A 22,958-nucleotide genomic window follows, 5' to 3' on the forward strand; every position below is an offset into this window, starting at 1 on the left:
GATGACTTCTCCTCACCCCCCAGCACAATATAGTACCTTTAAGGAAGAGGTGTTAGCAAATAAAGTTACAACATCCACTACATTTTGAATCAGGTACCCATCTCTTTTCTAGTCACACTGAGTTAAGCTAACAAAGCCAAGTCAAAAGAAGAATGGTCTTCAGGTATCAGGATCATAGATGTAGAATAAGCAGAAAAGAATTCTGGACTTAGTAGGCACATTGAAAACACCTTGTAAGATAGTAGCTGTAGTTTCACTCTTTGAAATTCTATTACAGACTTTGCAGGTTCCTCATTTTCCAATCTTATTTTTAAATACAGGTTACAGCATCAAGTAAAAAGGCACAATCTGATAGTGGCTTCATATGATGTTGTGAGGAATGACATAGATTTCTTTAGGTAAGAATTAAAATTTTTTTCTTTAGAAAAACTTAATACTGTTAATATTTTTCTGCCTGAAAGATTTTATAAAGTTCCTGCCATATACTAAAAGGTGCTAAATTTTTTGTTTATTCTCCCTTAGAAATATTAAATTTAACTACTGTATTCTTGATGAAGGCCACGTCATCAAAAATGGAAAAACAAAACTGTCAAAAGCTGTAAAACAACTGACTGCTAATTATAGGATTATTCTTTCTGGAACACCAATCCAGGTAATATTCTCCCCTACAGTTTGCCATGTGGAAAGAAGGTTTGACATTTGGCAGTGAATTAAAGACCTGTTTTTCCTTCTTTCCATCCTCCTTTCTTTCCTTTCTTCCTTCCTTCTATAGGAATAAATTCCATAATTGTGTTCATTTGGTTCATAATGGTTCCTTAGGTATGTAATAGCATCTGAGCAAACCAGGTTTTAAAATGAAGAGCACTGGATGGTGTATGGAATTTTTGAATCACTATATTGTACACCTGATATTAATAAAACACCATATGTTAACTATACTAGAATTAAAATAAAATAGTAAAATGTGGTTTTAGGCTATGTAAATAGAAGTCTTGTGTCCAAAGTATTGGAAACTAGTAAGACTTTATTCCATACTGGCCATTCTCCTTCTGTGGTATTACACCATAATCTGATTTAACGTTGAAAACTTAGAGCTGATTCAGAAGGGAATCATCATATAGTAGAGGTGCGAGTACCTGGAGTTAGGAGGAAATTGGAAAAGATTGTAGAAGGTTGTGTTGGAAAAGGAAATAGGTGGGTAAATTAATAGAAGTGTTCTGATACTTTTGAGAGATTCTATTATCTTCCAGGGGAACTGGTTGCAAATGTTCATACCTAGTGTGGATAGTCCATTCTGGTGGGAAGATACCCTTCATCATTCTCCAGTTAGTGGAATGGTGAATATCAAGTGACCTCTAAGATTTTTGATGCTAAACAAATCAACAGTTGTTTACTTACATACATCTTTGTTACTTTTCTTTAAACTTATTTTTGTTACTGGACTAATAATTCTAAGTATTAGGGTTTTGATCATTAAGTGAATGCTTAATTGTTCACAATATTACTTTCACAACAAGTTTGGTTTTTTGTTTCCTTAAAGGCCCTCTTTCTTTCTCCCTTTCCAACCTGAACATTTTAGCTCTGAAGCTATAAGGGTTTCTGCACTGAAGACCCATAGTAGCCTGGAGTTAGGAGGCAGAGCCTAAGTGGGATTAGAAGGGTGTCCATATGGCAAGGCAGCCCACCATGATGAGCCATAGCCTGAGCAGGGTGAAGAGGGCTTGTGGACGTGGGCAAGGCAGGGGGCTGGTACATTAGGATCCACACATATTGGGAATGCATCCAAAATGACAAATGAAAAAGTGCTATTTCTTTGTAAATTTTTTTTTTTTTTTTTAACAAATGAAACCAGTAGTAGAATTGGAAAGAACCTGTGCCTGTTCCTCATTACTTTGAATACTGTATAGACTTGACCTATAAACAAATTCTTCTAGGTTTTCCTTAAGAAATGGTGATATTGGGGGCGTTAAGTGTCTGATTTCTGCTAAGGTCATAATCCCCTGGTTTGTGAGCTCGAGCTCTGTGCTGACAGCTCAGAGCCTGGAGCCTGCTTCGGATTCTGTGTCTCCCTCTCTCTCTCCCCTTCCCTCACTTGCTCGCTCGCTCTCTCTCAAAAATAAATTTTTTTTAATGTTTACTTTTTTTTTAAATAAAAGAAATGGTGATGTTGGCCAAATTCTTTAAATCTTGATGTTAAGTTTAGTGTCGAAGTAAAAGAATCAGAAACATATTCATCTTTCTGCTTTTCTATTTACTGCTTGATAGATACCATCAATAGGATTTAAACACTATAGATCAAAGCTTATCCTGGTGAAGGAGACATCAAAATTCTCCCCAAATAGGATAGAATATTTCCTCCAGGGATACTGATGTGAATTTTATACATTAAAATACAGACTTAGACCATATATGTAAAAATGTAGTTGATTACCCCTCACATATGTACTCATAATTGGCTTTCATTAATATTCCATTGTTTCAAGTGTAAAGAAATAATCCCAGTCCAAAAGATTAACTAGTGTTCCTTTTTTATATTCAGAATAACGTTTTGGAGCTGTGGTCATTATTTGATTTCCTCATGCCAGGATTTTTGGGAACTGAACGTCAATTTGCTGCTCGATATGGTAAACCTATATTAGCAAGTAGGGATGCTCGAAGCTCTAGTCGAGAGCAAGAAGCAGGTATGAAAATGATATAGTATATACTATATAAGTGAATATAGCTTATTCCTATCTTTTTTGAAGCTATCGTCTCTTAACAGGTGTTCTTGCAATGGATGCACTCCACCGCCAGGTCCTGCCGTTTCTTTTGAGAAGAATGAAAGAAGATGTTTTGCAGGATCTTCCACCCAAAATTATTCAAGACTACTACTGTACTCTTAGTCCTCTCCAGGTTAGAAATGCAGTGATTGTGGTTGTTGGTGGTATGTTTATTGAGAGAGTGCTTTGAATAAGCCACAAAAGTATTGAATAAAAGGGATTAGACTTTGTCTTTTATCATTCCAATCTAGCTTCTACTTTCATAGATTTTTAGGAATATTCTATTCCAAAGAGATAGAGAGAGGACCTGAATGAATCAATGTGGACATGTGGATGTACATTTGGATAAGTGCATTTGAGTATAGCATTAAAATAAAAGCAAGTATCATATATCATAGTTGCTTTCTTATATCTCAGAATAAAAAATTTTTAAGTGTTTTATTTATTTTTGAGAGAGAGCAGGAGCAGGGGAGGGTCAGAGAAAGAGGGAGATACAGAATCTGAAGCAGGCTCCAGGCTCTGAGCTAGCTGTCAGCACAGAGCCCGACGCGGGGCTCAAACCCACAAACCGTGAGATCATGACCTGAGCCGAAGCCAGACACTTAACTGACTGAGCCACCCAGGCGCCCCTTATATCTCAAATTAATCAGAAAAGTTGCAAGGTTAATCTGGTGATGAAATGAGCTGGTGTTTATAAGGGCCAAAAATCTGCCTGTAATGTCATATCTTCACAACAGCATTATAGGTTTTCTCAATCCCCATTTTTGCAAATAAGGTAAGAGAAACTCAAAAAAATTAAGCTGCACAAGATTATATAGCTAATATATATCAGGACTGAGTTTCAAACCTGGGAAGTTGGACCATATCCCTTTAAAAGTATTAACTGCATTGCCAATAAATTTTTGAAATAAGACTTGGCTTTTGTAACAGAGACCATTATCAAAGCAATTTATTGGTTTCTGTGACTTTCCTTATGTAGTGTATTTGTAAGGGGAAACTCTCTCTTGTATTAAACATGGCCTATGCAATCAGAATTTTGTTTTAACTTTATGTTCTGGGTTAGTATGCATCAATTCATTTCAGTATTTTGAGTTGATTTAGTATGGTAAAATGAATAAAAGATATACAGATATACCCAGAACCTTTTTTTCCTCTCCTATCTATTATAATTTGAGTTTAGAGCATAGCAGGACACTAATCTAGATGCTGAGAACTCTGGGGTCACTTAAATTACCTATGTCATATGTCTGGGTCTCCATTTCTCATGGAGAAGTTTGAATTAGTATTTTTTTGAAAGGAATATTTTAGGAGCAATGAGATGAAGACTTTTTGAAGTAAATACAATAAAGAATAGGTGCCAATGAAAAAAATCCATGGTAGGGGGACCGGGCTGGCTCAAACAGTAGAGCATGCAACTGTTGATCTCAGGGTTGTGAGTTCACACCCCATGTTGGATGTAAAGATTAAAATAAAATCTTTAAAAAAGAAAATCCATGGTATTTATTTAACTTGGGGCTTGAACCCGTGACCCTGAGATTAAGAGTTGCATGCTCTACTGATTGAGCCAACCAGGCATCCCAGCAGTAGTATTCTTTTAAAACTTGGTCTCTTGGAATGTACCTCTAGGGTACCACATAACTTCACTGAGAGAAGATTCTCTCATTTATTTGTAAGGATTCAGATTCTCTTTTATTGGAATGTATTTATCTTTCTCAACAGAGTGGAAAAGTTGAGTCTGGGACTATTTGACTAGTTTTAATATTTTAGCATTCAAGCTTAATGTGTTACATTTGTTTTCTACATGTAATTTTAAAGGAATTTACCAAGATGCAGTGGATAATTTGTAATTATTAGTAAAGCACAAGTATCATAATTTCTTTAATGAGGGCTGGTGTAAATTATTGCTCTGTCATTTGGTAGCTGTGTTTTTGAACAATTGAAAATAAATACACTTCTTTTGCTGGGGCTATCTTACAGGTTCAGCTCTATGAGGATTTTGCTAAGTCTCGTGCTAAGTGTGATGTTGATGAAACTGTTTCTTCAGCTGCACTCTCTGAAGAAACTGAAAAACCAAAGCTTAAAGCCACAGGCCATGTATTCCAGGTATAGATTATAATCTTTTTAATTCTTGAAGAATCATGTTCCTCAGTGCATCAGTTTTTACATGGAGTACTAAAGTATGGGCTTATTTAAATTTTTTTCAGTATTGTGTATACATTCTTGAAAATCGAGAAGAGTGTTAATTTATCTTCATATTTATAATAAGTAACTTAATACTAAAATATACAAAATGCAATATTTTTTGTATATTGCATGTAAAGAAGAGTTTTAAAGAATACTTTGCTTTACATTAAAAAATATTGGAATGCCTGCTGTAGGGCAGTAACTGTTGTAAGCTCAGGGGTTAACTACAGCAGTGGAAAAAACTTCTTCCCTAGATATGGGGTGATACAGTATAGGAGTTGGGTAGATTGTGGTTTCTAGTAAAGAGATCAGCGCAGCCTCACTGAGAAGGTGACACATAAGCAGAGATCTGAAGGAGGATTGAGGCAGGCACATATGTAGGTGGGAAGCGGCTCCGGCAGAGGAGACCAGAAGTACAGAAGTCATGAGACATAGTGCCTCCTGTGCTCAAGGGAAAGCAGATGAAAAAGATAAAGTGTCAACTTAGGCTTTCTGTCCCTTTTGGAATATTCCACCTCCCAAACCCCCTTGCCACCAATAAATTAAATACCGTAACATTTTTAAAGATAGAAGAGGGGAAAGGGCTTATACCTCTCCCACAGTTTCTGTCACCGTGTCCAGCTGTTTCTTTAGCCTTGTTATTGGAGGCTTTCTAATATGATTCAAAACCCAAATTATAAGCCAAGTAAAAGGCAAGAGAGAAAGAATGTGGCAAAATTAGAGAAAAGAAAGAAGGATCCTATAGGGTTCTGATTCTTAAACACAACCACTTGGAATAACCACCTGGGCTCTGCCTTCCCCTCTCCCTGACTTGCTAAATTAGAATACTGTGTAGGGGAGAGATTTGCAGATTTATAAGGTCCTCAAGAAATTATACCCACTGAAGTTTGAGAAACCCTCAGGAAATCTTTAGGAAATGTTGCCTTATTCGAGAAGCATCTGTAAGCATTACCCCACTTTGGGCAGGAAAGAGGTCTTTTTGCCATGCGAAGTTGATTGTCTAGTGAGGGAGAGAGACATAAACTACAGTTTATACAAGCAATACACTGCACAAGAAGCACAGGTGAAGGCATCACAGAGGAGACATTTGAACTGATTCTTGAAGAATGAGTAGGAGCAGCAAGGAGAGGACAAAGGGCATCTATGGAAAGGGTAGAAACAGGAAAAGATACTGAGACACAGACATTTGTGGCATGTATGGACTTGCATATACTTTCCCCCCCTTAAAGGCATTACAGTACTTACGTAAACTGTGCAACCATCCAGCATTAGTCTTGACACCTCAACATCCAGAGTTCAAGAGTACTACTGAAAAACTGGCAGTTCAGAATTCTTCTCTTCATGATATTCAACATGCCCCTAAACTCTCAGCTTTGAAACAAGTAAGTAGCTTTCATGAATGTTAGATGTGTGTTACACATTCTTGATAATGTAACACTGTATAAATTTGCTTTTCCAAATTATTACTGATGTGTATGCCATTTCTTTTAATTTGGTTTGTTCAATTTTTGGTATAGCTTTTTTATTTAAAGAAATTTGTTTATATTTATTTATTAGTGAGACAGAAACAGCTTGAGTGGGGGAGGGGCAGAAAGAGAGGGAGACACAGAATCTGAAGCAGGCTCCAGGCTCTGAGCTGTCAGCACAGAGCCTGATGCAGGGCTCGAACCCACGAACCATGAGAGCATGACCTGAGCCGAAGTCGGACGCTTAACTGACTGAGCCACCCAGGTGCCCTGGTATAGCTTTTTTTAAAAACTGGTAAATGTGTACGGTGTAATATATACAATTTTAACCATTTTTAAGTTGTTTAATTTGTGGCATTAATTACATTCACAGTGTTGTACAGCTATCACTACTATTTGTTTCCAAAAATTTTCCATCACCCAAACAGAAACTCTCTTCCCATTAAGCAGTGACAACTTCCTATTCTCATACTTTCTTCCAACCCCTGGTAGTATCTAGTCCACTTTATATTTGTATGAATTTAGCTGTTCTAAATAATGTAAGTGGAATCATACAATATTTGCACTTTTGTAACTGGCTTATTTCACTTGGTTTTCTTTTTCTTTTGTTTTAAGTTTATTTCAGTTTATTTTGAGAGGGTGAGTGCCTGTACACACATGAGCAGGGGCAGAGAGAGAATCCCAAGCAGGAACCATGCTATCAGCATAGAGCCTGACACAGGGATCAATCTCATAAACCATGAGATCATGACCTGAGCAAAAATCAAGAGTTAGACGCTTAACTGAGCCACCCAGGCACCCCTCACTTGGTTTTCATGGTTCATTTGTGTTGTACCATGTATCAGTACCTTATTTTTATAGCTAAATAACATTTCATTATTTATTATCTAGTCATGTGTTTGTTTTTTTAAGTTTTTCGTTTTGAGACAGAGAGAGTGCAAGCGCGCAAGCCCAAGCAGGGGAGAGACAGAGAAATGGAGAGACCATTCCAAGCAGGCTGTATGCCATCAGTGCAGATCTCCATGCAGGGCTTGAAATCATGACCTGAACCCAGATCAAGAGTGGGACACTGAACTGACCCAGCCACGCAGATGTCCCAGATCTTGTCATGTGTTGATAGACACATAGTTGTTCCCACCTTTTTGGCTATTGTGAATAATACTGCAGCATACATTGGCTTCTAAGTATCAGTATAAGCCCCTCTTTGGGCATAAGCCATTCCTTTGGATGTATACCTAGGAGTGGAATTGCTGGATCATCTGCCAGTTCTGTTTAACTCTTTTAGGAACTGCCAGACTGTTTTCCACAGTGGCAGTACCATTTATGTTTCCATCAGCAATGTGCCATGATTCCAGTTTCCCCACATCCTAGCTAATGCTTACTTTATGATTATTATTTTTTTAATTGTAGCCATCCCAGTAGGTATGAAATGCTAGCTTACTGTTGAAAATGCCATTTAAGTTTAGATCATTTTTAAATTGTATTGTCTATCTTTTGGTTGAATTTAAGAGGTGGGGGTTTTTTTGTTTTGTTTTTTTTTTAGGTTTATTTATTTATTTTGAGAGAGAAAGCCCATGAGCAGGTAGGGACAGAGAGAGAGGGAGAGAGAATCCCAAGCAGGCTCTGCACTTGTCAGCACGAAGTCCCATGTGGGCTCAAGCTCAGGAACCGTGAGATGATGACCTGAGCCGAAACCAAGAGTTGGACACTCAGCTGACTGAGCCTCCCAGGCGCCTCTAAGAGTTCTTCTATATTCTAGATATTAAGCCTTTATCAGATACATGATCTTGCAAATATTTTCTCCCATTCTGTAGATTGTTACTTGACTTTCTTCAGTAGGTTTCTGATGAGAAATCCGATGTTGGTGTAAAGGATCCCTTTTACCTGATGAATTCACTTTTTTTCTTGCTGCTTTCGAGATTCTCTTTCAGTGGTTTGATTATAATATTTGTCAATGTGGATCTCTCAGTTTTATTGGGAGCTGCCTACTCTGCCATTTTCCTCATGTTGCTCTCTTGGTATAGGTTTCAAAAACAGAATTTTTGAAAATTCTAAGGTTTAAGAAATAATTGGTTTTTAAAAACAAATTGTTAGCACCAAAATATTAAAACTAATACTATTTAGTTCTAACTAGTCTTTAAAATTAAGAGCTTACTGTAAAATCTGGACTTTAGTAATTGTTTCTGCTTTCTGTAGTTATTCTGGCCCAAATTTCGTTAAGAATAACTACTGAATGAAGATTTTAGATTTTACATGGGTTAGTATAGAAAATGTTATATAAAGATGTATAAGACATCCAGGTATGTATCCTTATATCACTAAGTGCAAAAGAATGGATTTTTACCATTAAATGATAGAATGCGTATTACTTTTAGGATTGTTTATATATGGAATAGTTTTATTTGGCCAAACTAATTTTGTACATAAAATGTTCATGATTTTCTTAACATAGCTGATACATTAGATAGAGCTATAAGATATATTTTGCCAAGGAATCAGCTAATTAGATTTCCAAAAAATATTTGCATTTCAGTCACACTTTAGTTATGCTATAGGCTTTAAATTATTCTTAGCTTATCTTTTTGCATATTTTTCTCTGCAGTTATTATTTAAACTGATCTCCCATTTTAGAATACTTATTGTCACTCTGAAGGGTCTGGAATTAAGATGCTTAGAAACCGTGTGCAACTGAGGTCCAGATTGTTTCTGGCCATACTTCTGGAAAACTCTTCTAGAATCCTTCTTTTCTATATCTCAGTTCTTTTCAGCCATTCAGAGCAAAAGTTCTATCTTAGGGGAGAGAGAACTAGCTTGCTTTTATCTAAAATATGTATATTCTCTGAATTCGGGGCAGAAGTCTTATTTGCTTTTTAAAAATCTGGCACTAGAAAAATAGAAACATGTATATCAGCAAGTAATAGTCTCAGAATTATCTAATATTGCCAGAATTTTTGAATTTCAGGAGACTGAAATAATGAACTCAAATTGTAGGTGAAATTCAATGGAGATAAGCAAAGTCAATTTTAAAAAGACTTAAATACAGGGGCACCTGGATGGCTCAGTCAGATCAGCATCTGACTTTGACTCAGGACATGGTCTCCTGGTTCGTGAGATTGAGCCCCAGTGGCAGAGCCCACTTAGCATCCTCTGTGTCCCTCTTTCTCTGCCCCTTCCCTGCTCACATGCACATGTGCAAAAATAAAGACATTGGTGAACATTTCATAGGGTAAAGTTGAGTTTGATGGTAGGTTCATTGTAAACCTACTGTATGAATTAGTTGCTGGTAAATAAATCTCCTACGATCTTGGGTGGGATTAACAACAGTGTAATAATGGCCAAAATGAGGGCACCATAGATTCACTGTCTTTTATACCAGAGACACCAAATTTTGAGTATCATTTAGAGTTCTGGGCACTATAAGTTGAAGACCTAAAAAAGAATCTAGAAACTGCTTTATATGAGGAAAAGCTGGAAAAACCTGGGGTAATTTAGCTTATGCTGAAGTTAGGGCAAGATAAAATTAAATTGCTCTCTAGGGAGGCAGCTGGCCTCTCAGATACCCATACCAAGTGGCCCTGGTAACCATTTTCTAGAGAATCGTAATCAACTTTTCAAAGCTGCAATCTAGATCTTGTCAGAATACTTGGGGAGTTCATCAGTCTTTCAGGGCAAAGTCAAGTTATAAGAGATTATGGGGAAAGCCAGAGTGCCAGTTCTGTTGCCAGACAAGAATATTTATGTCAAATGATATATCCATATGTCCAGTAGGATAGCTACACTGGAAGAGAAGATACTAGGAAGACTGTATGCTAAATGGACTTGGAGAGAAAGTCTTAGGTGGACATTGTTAAAGCGACTGGTTGTAAGGTTTGATATTGTTGCCTAAGGAACTAAAGATAATTGAATGTGAGTGACACAGACATTCTGATAAATTCTCACTCTCCAGAACTTTTTAGAAGAAACTATGTAGAATGATCCACTGATGGTATCACATTTCTTTATACTAGGTACCACCCAGTTATACTCTCTTAAAACACCCCGGATATTTAAAAGAAACTTAGCTTAGAAAGGAATCTAATTACAGATTTAGGGGCAATCGATAGAAATAACTAGATTTATCAGATTTCTTTATTCTGTCTGGAGAGGTCCCTTAATAGGGTACCATATCTGTACTCTAGATCAAGGAGGGGGGAAAAGCTTAGGGCAGTCTAATTAAAATTTACAATTTAAGGGCTACTAAGGTAGAAGAGAAAGAACATTTGTTCTTCTCACAGGGTCAAATTATGACAATACATATAAAGTGTTGCCTACCAGTTAAGCTCCTTAGAGACTCAATGCCCAAAGTTTTTATTGGAGCTGATCATATAGACTCCCTCTGCCTAGTATGTACCAAAATTCTAGAGTCCCAGAAAGAAAGCAGGTCTCCGCATAATCCTATTGTTTGCCTAACAGTTTAACCACAGTAAGCTGCCCTTATCAGGTAGAAAACAGTGGGCAGACTCTCATCAAAACCCATTTCAAGACTTGTTTCAGCCAAGGACAGACCTTGCAAGCTGGGCTTTCTAAGAAAAGTATTTCCGGTCTGCTGTGTTAACTTTTTTTTCTGCATAATACTCTGAGAGCTTTACATGGAACTTGGAGTTTGATTGGATTTTGGTTATCTTTCCCATCTGAGCTTTCGGTTTTCTAAGTAAGTTTCATTAGTAGAAAGGAGAAAGCATCCTGCAGTGAAGTCTTATATTTTGGACAGAATTCACTATCTTAAGGTCCTTAGGGATGAAGATTAATACTGGGTACTTCAGTTTCACAAACAGATATAAACGTGGTTCTCTTGGATTTTGTTTACTCACATATTTATTTTTGAGAGAGAGTACGCTCAAGTTGGGGAGAGGCATAGAAAGAACCCAAAGCTGCCAGTACGGAGCCCAACACAGGGCTAAAACTCACAAACTGAGATCAAGACCTGAGCCATATTCCCAGGTTGGATGCTTAACCAGCTGAGCCACCCAGGCTCATTTATTTATTGTAGCTGTCCTGTGCCGGGCACTGAACCATTTAAGTAGGCAGGAAGTACAAAAGAACAGCAGCATGGTTCTTGCTGCTCAAGATCTTGGTTAATAGCTGTAGTAGGAAGCTCAGGAATCCAGGAGATGTAGCTAGACGCTTTCAGTTCTATTCTTTTTTATAATTTTTATTTTTGTAAGATTTAGCTGCATTGTTTTCTTTATACTCTGTTCTTCTATAACTTTTCATGAACCGTTTTGCCTAGGCATCATCTTTTTCTGTAAACACTTACTGAGACTCTAATGACCCTCAAGTAACTCAGGAAAGGGGAAAGGACCTACTATAGAACCTCCTGAAGAGGTAGCCAGGAGATTTTATGCCTGAGCGCCTCAGAACTAGTTCCAGAGGCTTCAGGGTGACAGATCACAGCTCAGAATCCTAATTTGCTTTCCATATGACAGATAAGTTTAACCTTTTCTTAGCACAAGGGGTAGTATTTGTCACGGTGAGATTGATTGTGTACTTTATTCAACACCTGTGTAACAACTGATTCTTTCTTTCAAGTTGCTGTTGGACTGTGGTTTGGGAAATGGCAGCACTTCAGAGAGTGGCACAGAGTCTGTTGTGGCCCAGCACAGGATACTGATCTTCTGTCAGCTTAAAAGCATGCTTGATATAGTAGAACATGATCTTCTCAAACCTCACTTGCCCTCTGTCACTTATCTGAGATTAGATGGCAGCATACCTCCTGGTCAGAGGCATTCCATTGTTTCACGGTAAGTGGCTTCTAAAACTTAGCAGTCGAGCTGTATTCCGTTATCACTTACATAGAAGTTTGCCTCATGAAATATTTTGTTTGGCTAAGTATCTGCACATGTGTTTTGTTATTATTGTAATTCAACCCAAGTGAATCACTTTTAAAATATAGAACTCCAAAAATATAATTGAATAGTTTTAGTTAAAAAAAAAAACGGGGGGGGTGTGACAGTATTAGGCACTATGAAGGGCCTGAGGAAATTTAAGACATCAGCAAAAAGGAGGAACAACTACTTTCCTCCTTACGTTTTTGGGGAGTTAGGGCAGGAAAAAGCAAGCAAATGGCTTAGCTAAGCTCTCTGATCCCTGTGTGTCTCTGTTGAGAACAAGTTGGAAGCTGGCCCAGGTAGGAAGCAGAACTGGTGAGTGTGTATTTCTTTAATTTTTTAAGTAGGCTCCATGCTGGGCTCCAATACTGGGCTTAAACTCAACAACCCTGAAATGAGGACCTGAGCTGAGATCAGGAGTCAGACACTTAAACACCACACTGGGGATGACCGAGTGGCTCAGTTGGTTAAGTGGGGTCTGCATTCTGTGCTTTTGAGAAACCTCAGGGGTTGGGTTTTTTTAATGCAGGTTCCTAGGTTGTGCCCCAGACCTGCTGACTTTTAAGAGTGAGCATTTTTTAAAGCATCCTTCAGAGATTGTTAGGCACAGTAGTATTAGAAACCTACTAAAGGGGCTCTGGAGGTAGACAGACACAGGTTTGACTCCTGATTCTAGACATGTTCTCTTGGGCCTGTTGATCAAAAATAAGGACAGTAATAATATCTTTACAGAGCTTTAAAAAAAAAAAACAATGTACATAAAGTACAAAGCCCATCATTTGATTCATAGTGAGAATGTAATAAGCAGTACCTTGGTGGTAATGTTAGGTTTCAAAACCTCTATCAGTATATTCTAGGACTAGCATGATTGTAGCAAACACCCCATTCTCTAATTTTCCTAACTAATCTAGCCTTTTCCCCAGTTCTTCTGTCTCCACAGGTTAAATTTCATAGTTGAGTTTTGTCTTCGTTGGTGTTTAATTACATTTTTGCAGTTTCCTCTGTCTGGCATCCTAAAATACAACCCAGTTGGACTTCTGTTTGTGAAGTATCTGAAATGTTCTAGAATATATTCTTTCTACTATTGAAGATGTTATATATAATACATCATATTTTATGTAAGCTCTACACCCAGTGTGGGGCTTGAACGCAACAATCTTGAGGTCAGGAGTCACTTGTTCTGCCAACTGAGCCAGCCAGGCGTGCCTGTATCATAGATTTTTAAAGCAGTGTTCTCATTTTTATGCTATTTGTTATTTCACAGTCCAGTTTGTTATAGAAACCTTAGAAACGTGTTAATTTTATTTTTTAATATCTATACCTTTAGGTTTAACAACGATCCATCCATAGACGTTCTTTTACTTACAACTCATGTTGGTGGCCTAGGGCTTAACTTAACCGGCGCTGACACGGTAGTATTTGTGGAGCACGACTGGAATCCTATGCGTGATCTACAAGCCATGGACCGGGCCCATCGCATCGGGCAGGTAAGAGTCGTCCCTCACCAGCATTCACTTCTGCACTGGGAAGTACACCCACCCCAAAAAAGACAGGAAGCCTCTGATGCTACTGAGTGTTGTGACCTTAGGCAGGTCACCTAATACTATGCCACTGTTCCGTCATGCATTACATAAGGTACTTGGGCTGAGGAAACCTTGGATACTGTCAAGATTTTAAGCTCATTAGGCCAGATAAATAAAGAAAATCCAACTCTACTTAGATAGAAGTACTTAGTCCAGGTATGCAAGACCCCTGACTTAGTGAACCTCAAAATTTATCAATTTATTTGTGCTGCAGTTACTTTTTTTTGTCATTCAGAAACGTGTGGTTAACGTGTACCGATTGATAACCAGAGGAACGTTGGAAGAGAAAATCATGGGTTTGCAAAAATTTAAGATGAACATCGCAAATACTGTGATTAGCCAGGAGAACTCTAGTCTGCAGAGCATGGGGACAGATCAACTTCTTGATCTGTTTACTCTTGATAAGGTAAAGAATTTATACAAACTAGACCATTTGCTTTATCTTTAAGGTGTTCACAGAGTTCCGGGACTGCTTGGTGAAAGTATTAAAGTGAGCAGCAAAAGGCTTTCACTTTAGTATTAAGTAGGCAGCGCTTTGAGGGAATTTTTGATGTCCAGATAAAATTCTCCAGGATAGTAGGGGATGTTTGAAGTTTGGACTTTCTGATTGTTGTCTTTAGTGGTTTAGCCCTTTCCTGCTAAAAAACAACTATCACTGGAGTCAGCTAGATCTGGGTCTGTGTTTCTTGCCCAGGTTCCTATTAACTAGTGACCTCAGACAAACTAACTTCTTCTCTCAGAGACGTCTCTGCTCTTGGGAGGATGAAGATGCCTATATCACTGCATGGTTGTGAAGAGAAAATGAAATAGTATATGTAAGCACTTAGGGTGCCTAGTATCAATTCTTAAAAAAAATCATAGCCGTTATTGTTATTGTGGATGATGCAACTAATACATCAGATAACAATCCATAATCAAAGGATGTAGCACCCAGAAATATTCAGTCTAATGTTAAACTTTAATAGGGTTGGATTTAAAGTCCTGCATAGGTTCAGGAAGTCAAATGTACACACAGTATAAATTATGGTGAGAAATGGCCTTATATAATTAAACCAGTTATAGTAGAATTGTAATGTCCAAATATGAGAGAAAGTAGTTCCATTATAACTCACATTTAGAATATTATGTCTGGTGCTGGGTGCTGCATTTTAAACAGTAATTAATTAGTAAGTCCTCAAGACTCAAGAGATAGCCAGATGGAAGAAGGCTTTTTAGTCATGTCTTATAAGTAAGGTTGAACAAGATATGTGTAACCTAGAAAAAAGAAAGTTCAAAGAAACTTAGATTGCCTTTTTTTTTTTTCATGTTTGTTTGTTTTTGAGAGAGAGAAAGGGAGAAAGGACCTGAAGCCGTCTCTGTGCTGTCACTGCAGGGCCCCATGCAGCTCGGACTCACCAACAGTGAGATCATGACCTGAGCCAAAGTCAGATGCTTAACCGAGGAGTCACCCAGGTGCCCCTGGATTGCTGTTTTCAAATAGTTTTTATTCTGTTTGAAAGAATATCCTTATGGGTGACTTTCAGCTAGTAGAACTGTGCTCAGGGGATGTTCTAGGGAAGCAAAAGCTGTTACCATAAAGGATCCATTGTGACAGTTTTCAGAATTTGAATATGGACTGTATATCAGATGGGTATTTGTTTCCTTAATTTGATCATTATACTTTGGTTCTGTAAGAGAACATCCTTGTTCCTAAGCATACAGGTTGATTTTCGGGTGTCTGGGTGACTGACTTCCGCTCAGGTTATGATCTCGTAGTCAGCCACCAGGCACCCCCATGATCTCACAGGTCTTGAGTTTGAGCCTCACATCAGGCTCTGTGCTGACAGCTCAGAGCCTGTTTCAGATTCTGTGTCTCCCCGTCTCTCACAAAAATAAACAAACATTAAAAAGAAAGAAGAACAAAAAAGAATACAAGCTGATTCCTATCTAGGGATAAAAAGGCATAATACCCATAACTTACTTTCAAATGCTGATAATTTATATATCTAATAAACAATTAGCGAGTTATTTGTAATGTTCTTATAATTTTTCTATAATCTTGAAATTCTTCCTAAATAAAAGCCTTAAACTAAATTGTTAGGAGATCATGATTAATGAATGAGTGTGATGTTAGGAACTATAATTTCTGAAGTTCATAATCTTTCATTTTATCTTTATGCCAATTTTTTAAAGGATGGTAAAGCAGAAAAGGCCGACACCTCAACTTCTGGAAAAGCAAGTATGAAATCAATCCTTGAAAACCTGAGTGATCTTTGGGATCAAGAGCAGTATGATTCAGAGTACAGCCTGGAAAATTTTATGCATTCTCTCAAGTAATTATCAAACATTGCAAATGCAGTTGCTGCTAGTTCAGTTACATTTCTGCTGATATTCAGCAAATTTCAAAGTTATGGTGAACTTTTAGCTCAATGTGTAAATAGATCGGAAGAATATTCAGCATAGCGCTGGTTCTTGTTTCACTGGGGGGAACAAGTTATTCTCAAATATTTGCACTGTATTAAATTTAAATGTCAATGTGAAATGGTTTAAATTTTATGTGCTGAATAGCTGCAGAGGAACCAATCCAGGTTTACGTGTGCTACCATGAGGTGTTCTCACTGGGAACGCGCCTCCTGTCTTTACATAGTCCCTTTGTGCAGGATGATACCCACGAGTACTTTAGTGTTCATGTACATTTTTTCTTTTAAATAGAACTTGTTTTTATAAATGATTAAAAATTGGGCTTTTTTTTGTATAAAAGCCTTAATGAGCCATAATTTTAAGAAAAACGACAACAATATTGGTCACTCTTGGAACATGAAAATCTTAGACAATGAATTGAACCTGGCCTTTGGTGGAAACCTTTATATATTTAATGCAGATGCATAGTGTTTTTCAAATCTTTAACATCATTTGTCAACTTTTAAAATATATCAACTATTCTAACTACAGGTAATGGTCTATTTAAGGCTATTATAACATCCTATTAAGAGGGTGTTTTTTTAATTTATCTAATGGCTAGGATATAGCCCGATTCAGAGAACGTATGTACTCAATAGGTTTCAATCATATATATATATAATATATTTTTTGTAACTATGAACATATACAGTTTTCCAGAAGTAGATTTTACACTGTTTAGAATTCCAAACCTATGGTGAAAAGACTGTTTATTGTAGTAATGCATGACTGAAGCATAAAAGGGAGAAATAATTCGTTTATATACACAAACATACATAAATACACATATCTATATGCACAGATGTACCTATCCTGTATCCTACAAGGTGCTTGGACTTGGCACTAAAATCATGTAGTTACAATGGGCAGCAATAATAACTGGGCATGAAATTGGTTAGTGTTAGAAAAGTGAGCTCAGTAGTGAGGGTGGGTATATGTATATAGATATGCATGTATGTGTATGTATATAATTTTATAAATTTCACATAAATTAATACATGCCTGTGTGCATATGTATGTATGGGATATATTTGTATATACTTGTACAGGTAATAAACATCCCCAAGATTTGTGGCTGGCCATACACATAGGCATCGGTTTAAAAACCATCAGACCTCAGCTGTAAAGTAACAACTTTTTTGTTTAAAATCATTAAAGTTATACTGTTCTGCAACATTTAGACATGGACATTTGTCACATTTCAGTAGCCTTGACAACCATACTGTAACATTAAACCTAGCATTCCATGGAGAATAAAAAATAAGATTGAAACTAAAATATATGCACTGTGTTATTTGTAGGAAATACACTAGAAAAAGCAAAAGACAGAAATTACTAGTTCACATACAAAGGTTCTAAAAAAGCTCAACACCTTGCTTACTAAATGGTTATGTAATTGTTTAGGATTTATATTCAAATTGTAGAGGAGCAAAAGGAAGCTCTTATCTAGAACATCCATTGTACCGAGCACTGGGTAGCTTGAACAACTGTACCTAAGTTTTTATTATTTGTCATTTCCATAAGCCAGCTATTTCACATAGCTCATAGTGACTGGTGTTTTCTAAGACTATATAGGCAACAAAATGTAAACGGGACGGGACACACCATAAAAGTTAAAGGTCTTTTTCCAAGTTAAAGGTCAGACAGGCTGGAAGGTACAATTTTGAAAGAGTAAATGATTTTGTTTTGAGTTTGGTGGGGTTTATTTTTTCCCATCATTTTCATCTTTAAATGAAGCGAGCACACACGCAAGTGGAAGAGGGACACAGAGAGAGGGGACCCCAGGCGGGCCCCACGCTGTCCGTGCAGGGCCCGGTGTAGGGCTCCACCTCAGTAGCTGTGGGATCGTGACCCAAGATCAAGCAGACGCTTAACCAACTGAGCCACACAGGTGCCCCAAGAGTAAAATGTTTCTAGAAGCACAGACAGGGAAATGATAAATGATTGCCTCTCGTGGAAAAGGAAGGGTCGGAGGTGAGAGGAAGACTTAGTGGGACTATAACATTAAGAAATTATAACCATTTGAATTAAATCCTACATTCCTGCTTTCCAAATAAAAACAAACAGGTAAGAAAGGAAGTGCTCCATTCACGGTCACAGTAGTGTAGCTGACCTGAGCAGTGAGCAATTAAAGATAGTTAGAGCTGTAAATCCTGTGGAGTGACACGGACGTGGTGGTGAGCGTTTTTTAAGAAGTGTGCATGTGGGAAATAAGCATAAGAGAATGAATATTTTAAGATGAGTAATGGGTTCATGGATAGCCATTGTACTGGCTCCCTGTTTGTGTTTATTTTTAACTTGAAATTTTTAATAATTATCATCAGTTTTTCCTTTAGGAAAATACTACATGTTTGCACTAAAGAAACATTAAAATTTGGGGTTTGGGGTATAATTTTTATCTATCTATAAACATTTCTCCAAAAATTATTCTAGTATTTCAACAAGCGCTTATTATAATGGTAACAAGAGGGGCGCCTGGGTGGCTCAGTCGGCTAAGCATCTGACTTTGACTCGGGTCATGATCTCGCAGCCCGTGAGTTCGAGCCCCACATCAGGCTCTGTGCTGACCACTCAGAGCCTGGAGCCTGCTTTGGGTTCTGTGTCTCCCTCTCTCTGCCCCTCCCCTGCTCACACTCTGTCTCTCTCTCAAAATAAAGACATTAAAAAAAATTTATAATGGTAACACAAGTGAAAGTCTTTGATGTTGAGACTGAAGGAACCAGTAAAGTATAGCCTTACTAATCTTTCTGGATCGTCATATAAGTGTATTTGAAAGTAAACACTTAACACCTTATGAAATATATAAAGTATTATATTCTAAAAGGTGAAGCTGAGAACATGACCACTTAGAGGCAAAAGGGTAACTAATAGTGTGATAGAAATTCTAGAAAAGCAGCTAGTGTTCCATTACACATCTGTTACAAATATTTAATCCTAATACAATTGTATATGTCCTGATTAAAGATAGACCTCAATTTCCTAGAATACACACAGGCATTGGTGGAATCTAAAGTGAAACCGATGGCAGGAACATCTGTTACCAACTGCCCGAGTGCTTAGTGTGAATCTATAAAGCAAAAGAGTTGAGTTTTGCCAGTTAATACAAAATGTTTGCTATTCACACAAATCAGTGTCAGGCCTCATCTCTAAGATGACAGAAATTGCTTCCTACTTCAAGAAAGGCTTCCTACACAGATTCAGACCGCACTGAGACACCACCTCGCACCCGTCAGGATGGCTAACGTTACAACTCAGGCAACAACAGATGTTGGCGAGGATGCGGAGAGAGAGGATCTCTTCTGCACTGCGGGTGGGAACGCAAACTGGTGCAGCCACTGTGGAAGACAGTATGGAGGCTCCTCCAGAAATTAAAAACCGAACTACCCTATAACCCAGCACGACCAGGTATTTATCCAAGGGACACAGGTGTGCTGTCTCAAAGGGGCACATGCACCCCGATGTTTATAGCAGTGCTATCGACAATAGCCAAAGTATGGAAAGAGCCCAAATGTCCACTGACCAACGAGTGGATAAAGAAGATGGGGGGGGGGGGGGGAGTGTATTCTCTCTCTCTCTCTCACACACACACACACACACACACACACACACACGGAGTATTACTTGGCAATCAGAAGGAATGAAGTCTTGCCATTTGCAACTATGTGGATGGAACTAGAAGGTATTATGCTAAGCAAAATTAGCCAGAAAAAGAAATATCATATGACTTTATGAGGAATTTAAGATAGAAAACTGATGAACTAAAAGGAAGCAAAGAATAATAAAAACAGGGAGGGGGACAAAACATGAGAGACTCTCAAACACAGAGAACAAACAGGGTTGCTGGAGGGGCTCTGCGTTGGGGGATGGGCTAAATGGGTAAGGGGCACCCGGGAAGACACTTGTTGGGGTGAGCACTGGGTGTGATGCGTAAGGGACGAATCACTGGAATCTGCTCCTGAAATCACCAGAGCACGATACACTAACCTGGATGCAAATTAAAAAATAAAAAAGTTGAAAGAAAAAAGGCTTCCTACAAGTCTGTGGTAAATTCCCTCAAACCAGTGAGGTTCTGTGGAAGAATGCAAGGGCTGAGATTTTGATGTCTGTGTAGGAACAAGAAACTTGGTTTCAGGCTTTAGGAGAATATGGAGCTGTAACTTAACCCCCTTTATAAAGAAAACCTCCTAGAGCTCACGTATTCAAACAGGACTAGCACAACTACCCGTCAGCCAGGAAGCACCGTCTATGAGAAACCAGGTCCTAGATTTGTACCACACAGAAGCTTAAGGTCTGGGTTTATGCTAAGTGTATACTATTGGAACCACAGAGCAAGAAGAGAACAGTTCTGGGACTCTCGCAGAAGCAAATACAAAATTGCCGTTTAGGGAGAGTTTCATATTAGGGTCCCATAGAAGTACTGAAGGGAGAAAGATTCTAAAATTAATTTTACACATCTCCAGGAGGCAGTGAACGACCAGGAAAGACAGGAGATGCAAATAGAATAGCTATTAAAATAGTTATTTTTCATTTAAAAATGTTACTTATGGTAACATCTAGTGGGTTTCTTAAATTTTTACATTTCTCAGTTTTAATCTCTATTACAGAAAATATGATAAAAGTTCTTTGGGGTTTTCAGTTTTTAAGAATGTATGAGGGGTGCTTGTGTGGTTCAGTTGGCTAAGTGACTTGGGCTCAGGTCACGGTCTTGTGGCCCGTGAGTTGGAGCCCCACGTCAGGCTCCGTGGTGACCGCTGAGAGCCTGGAGCCTGCTTCGGATTCTGTGTCTCCCTCTCTCTGTTCCTCCCCTGCTCACACTCTGTCTCTGTCTCTCTCAAAAATAAAGATTAAAAAGAAAAAAAGAATGTAATGAGATCCTCAGACCAAAAAGTCTGAGAACTGCTGCCATACGGCATATCTAAAGTTAAGAAATGTAAAATTCTAGAAACAATTTCAATTAAGGGCAGTTAAAATATAGGGGCACCCCGGTGGCTGACTTGCTTGAGCATCCAGCTTTGGCTAATTATCTCATGGTTTGTGGGTTCAAGCTCCACTGTGGGCTCTTTGCTGCCAGTGGGGAGCCTGCTTCAGATTCTCTGTCTCTCCTCCCCCCCCTTTCTCTCGCTCTCGCTCTCTGCCCCTTCCCCATTCATGCTCTCAAAAAAATAAGCCTGAAAAGAAAAGTTTAATCATTCTGCACACAAGGGGCAGAGAGGGGAACAGAGGATCCAGAGTGGGCTCTGTGCTGACAGCATAGAGCCCAACGTGGAGCTCAAACTCATGGCCGGAGCCGAAGTTCATGCTTAATGACTGGACACCCAGGTGCCCCCCCACGCCCCAACATTTTTAAAGACTAATCTCAACAACCATAAAGCAATATGATTAAGATAATATAAAAAGGGCAAATTTGAAAAAGATCCAATAAATGAAAAATAGTTATTAGGGTGCCTGGCTGGCTCAGGCGGAAGCACATACGACTCGACCTCAGGGTTGAGAGTTCGAACCCCAACCTGGGTGTAGAGATTACTTTAAAAAAATTTTTTTTTTAATGTTTACTTCTGAAAGAGAGCATGAGCGGGGGAGGGGCAGAGAGAGAGAGGGAGACACAGAATCCGAAGCAGGTTTGTCTCCCGAAGCAGGATCCAGGTGTCAGCACAGAGCCCGGTGAAGGCCTCGGACTCATGAACTGTGAATCATGACCTGAGCTGAAGTGGAACACTTAACTGACTGAGCCACCCAGGTGCCCCAAAATAAAACTGAAGAAAAATTTTTTGATAGTTTTCAAAGCAGATTTGATACAACTGGAGAGACTCTGAACTGGGAGATCTTAGAAAATCACATACAATGCAATACAGAGATGAACAGAAAATATTAAAGAGTATCCCGAGAGAGGGAATGAAAGCATCTAAGATACACTTAATAGGAGGTCTAGAAGGAAAGGGACATTATGGGATAAGAGATGTCACCTTTGATCTATTTCTTGCACCAATTGATTGATGCATCTAATGCATCAGCAAATTGTACCATTTCTAGCTCTAAGACATATTCCAAATCTGTTCACCTTTCTCTACTGCTACTCCTGTGGTTTCCATCATCTTGACTCTTGAATGCCTGTATTTTAACTGGTCTTCCTTGCTTGCCAAATCCTCCAGTGGCCACCTGACCGCTCAGACTGACTGTGAACTCCGTATCACAGTCTACCAGCCCTACAGGTTCTGGCCCCTGCCCATCTCTTTCTCTAGTTGTTCCCACCGTCTGTACCTCAGTCCAGCAAATCTGTCCTTCCGCCTGTACCTCAGCATAAAACGAAAGTGTTTCCATCTCAATTTGGTTCTTGCACAGCACTGATGTAATGGGAAGTTCTAGAAAACTAAAAGAGGGAAGAAATTTGGGAGAGAAAAAGTAGGAAATCAAGAATTGTCTTTTGGTCATTAAATTTGAGATGTGTTATATATCAAAGTAGAGATGTTGAGTAAGCAGGTGATTACAGAAGTCTAGAGCTCAAAAGAAAGGTCAAGACTAGAAACAAATTTGGAAGATAATATTTGAAGGCATGAGGAGGGTATTTGTATAATGAAATACTATGCAGCACTGAAAAATCAATGTGTAAGGAAACATGGAAAGTCTCCAAAACAAGAGTAATAAATGTGTAGCTCGAATCCA

At 38.4% G+C, this 22,958-nt stretch overlaps 1 protein-coding gene across 3 annotated transcripts in view; it reads left to right on the forward strand.

Moving 5' to 3' along the window:
* BTAF1 (B-TFIID TATA-box binding protein associated factor 1) overlaps positions 1-17,576 on the forward strand; it is a 109,561-nt gene extending 91,985 nt beyond the window's left edge. For all 3 annotated transcript variants that reach the window (XM_029932224.1, XM_029932226.1, XM_029932225.1), the window contains 10 exons: positions 321-398; positions 523-652; positions 2,540-2,681; positions 2,762-2,892; positions 4,737-4,862; positions 6,173-6,325; positions 11,978-12,189; positions 13,604-13,763; positions 14,095-14,265; positions 16,032-17,576. In XM_029932224.1, coding sequence (XP_029788084.1) covers positions 321-398; positions 523-652; positions 2,540-2,681; positions 2,762-2,892; positions 4,737-4,862; positions 6,173-6,325; positions 11,978-12,189; positions 13,604-13,763; positions 14,095-14,265; positions 16,032-16,175 — 1,447 coding nt within the window. In that variant the 3' untranslated portion in view covers positions 16,176-17,576. The remainder of the gene's footprint in view (positions 1-320; positions 399-522; positions 653-2,539; positions 2,682-2,761; positions 2,893-4,736; positions 4,863-6,172; positions 6,326-11,977; positions 12,190-13,603; positions 13,764-14,094; positions 14,266-16,031) is intronic.
* The last annotated feature ends 5,382 nt before the right edge of the window (positions 17,577-22,958 follow it).

The sequence above is a fragment of the Suricata suricatta genome, chromosome 2, assembly GCF_006229205.1.
Source record: "Suricata suricatta isolate VVHF042 chromosome 2, meerkat_22Aug2017_6uvM2_HiC, whole genome shotgun sequence".
Taxonomy (NCBI): Eukaryota; Metazoa; Chordata; class Mammalia; order Carnivora; family Herpestidae; genus Suricata; species Suricata suricatta.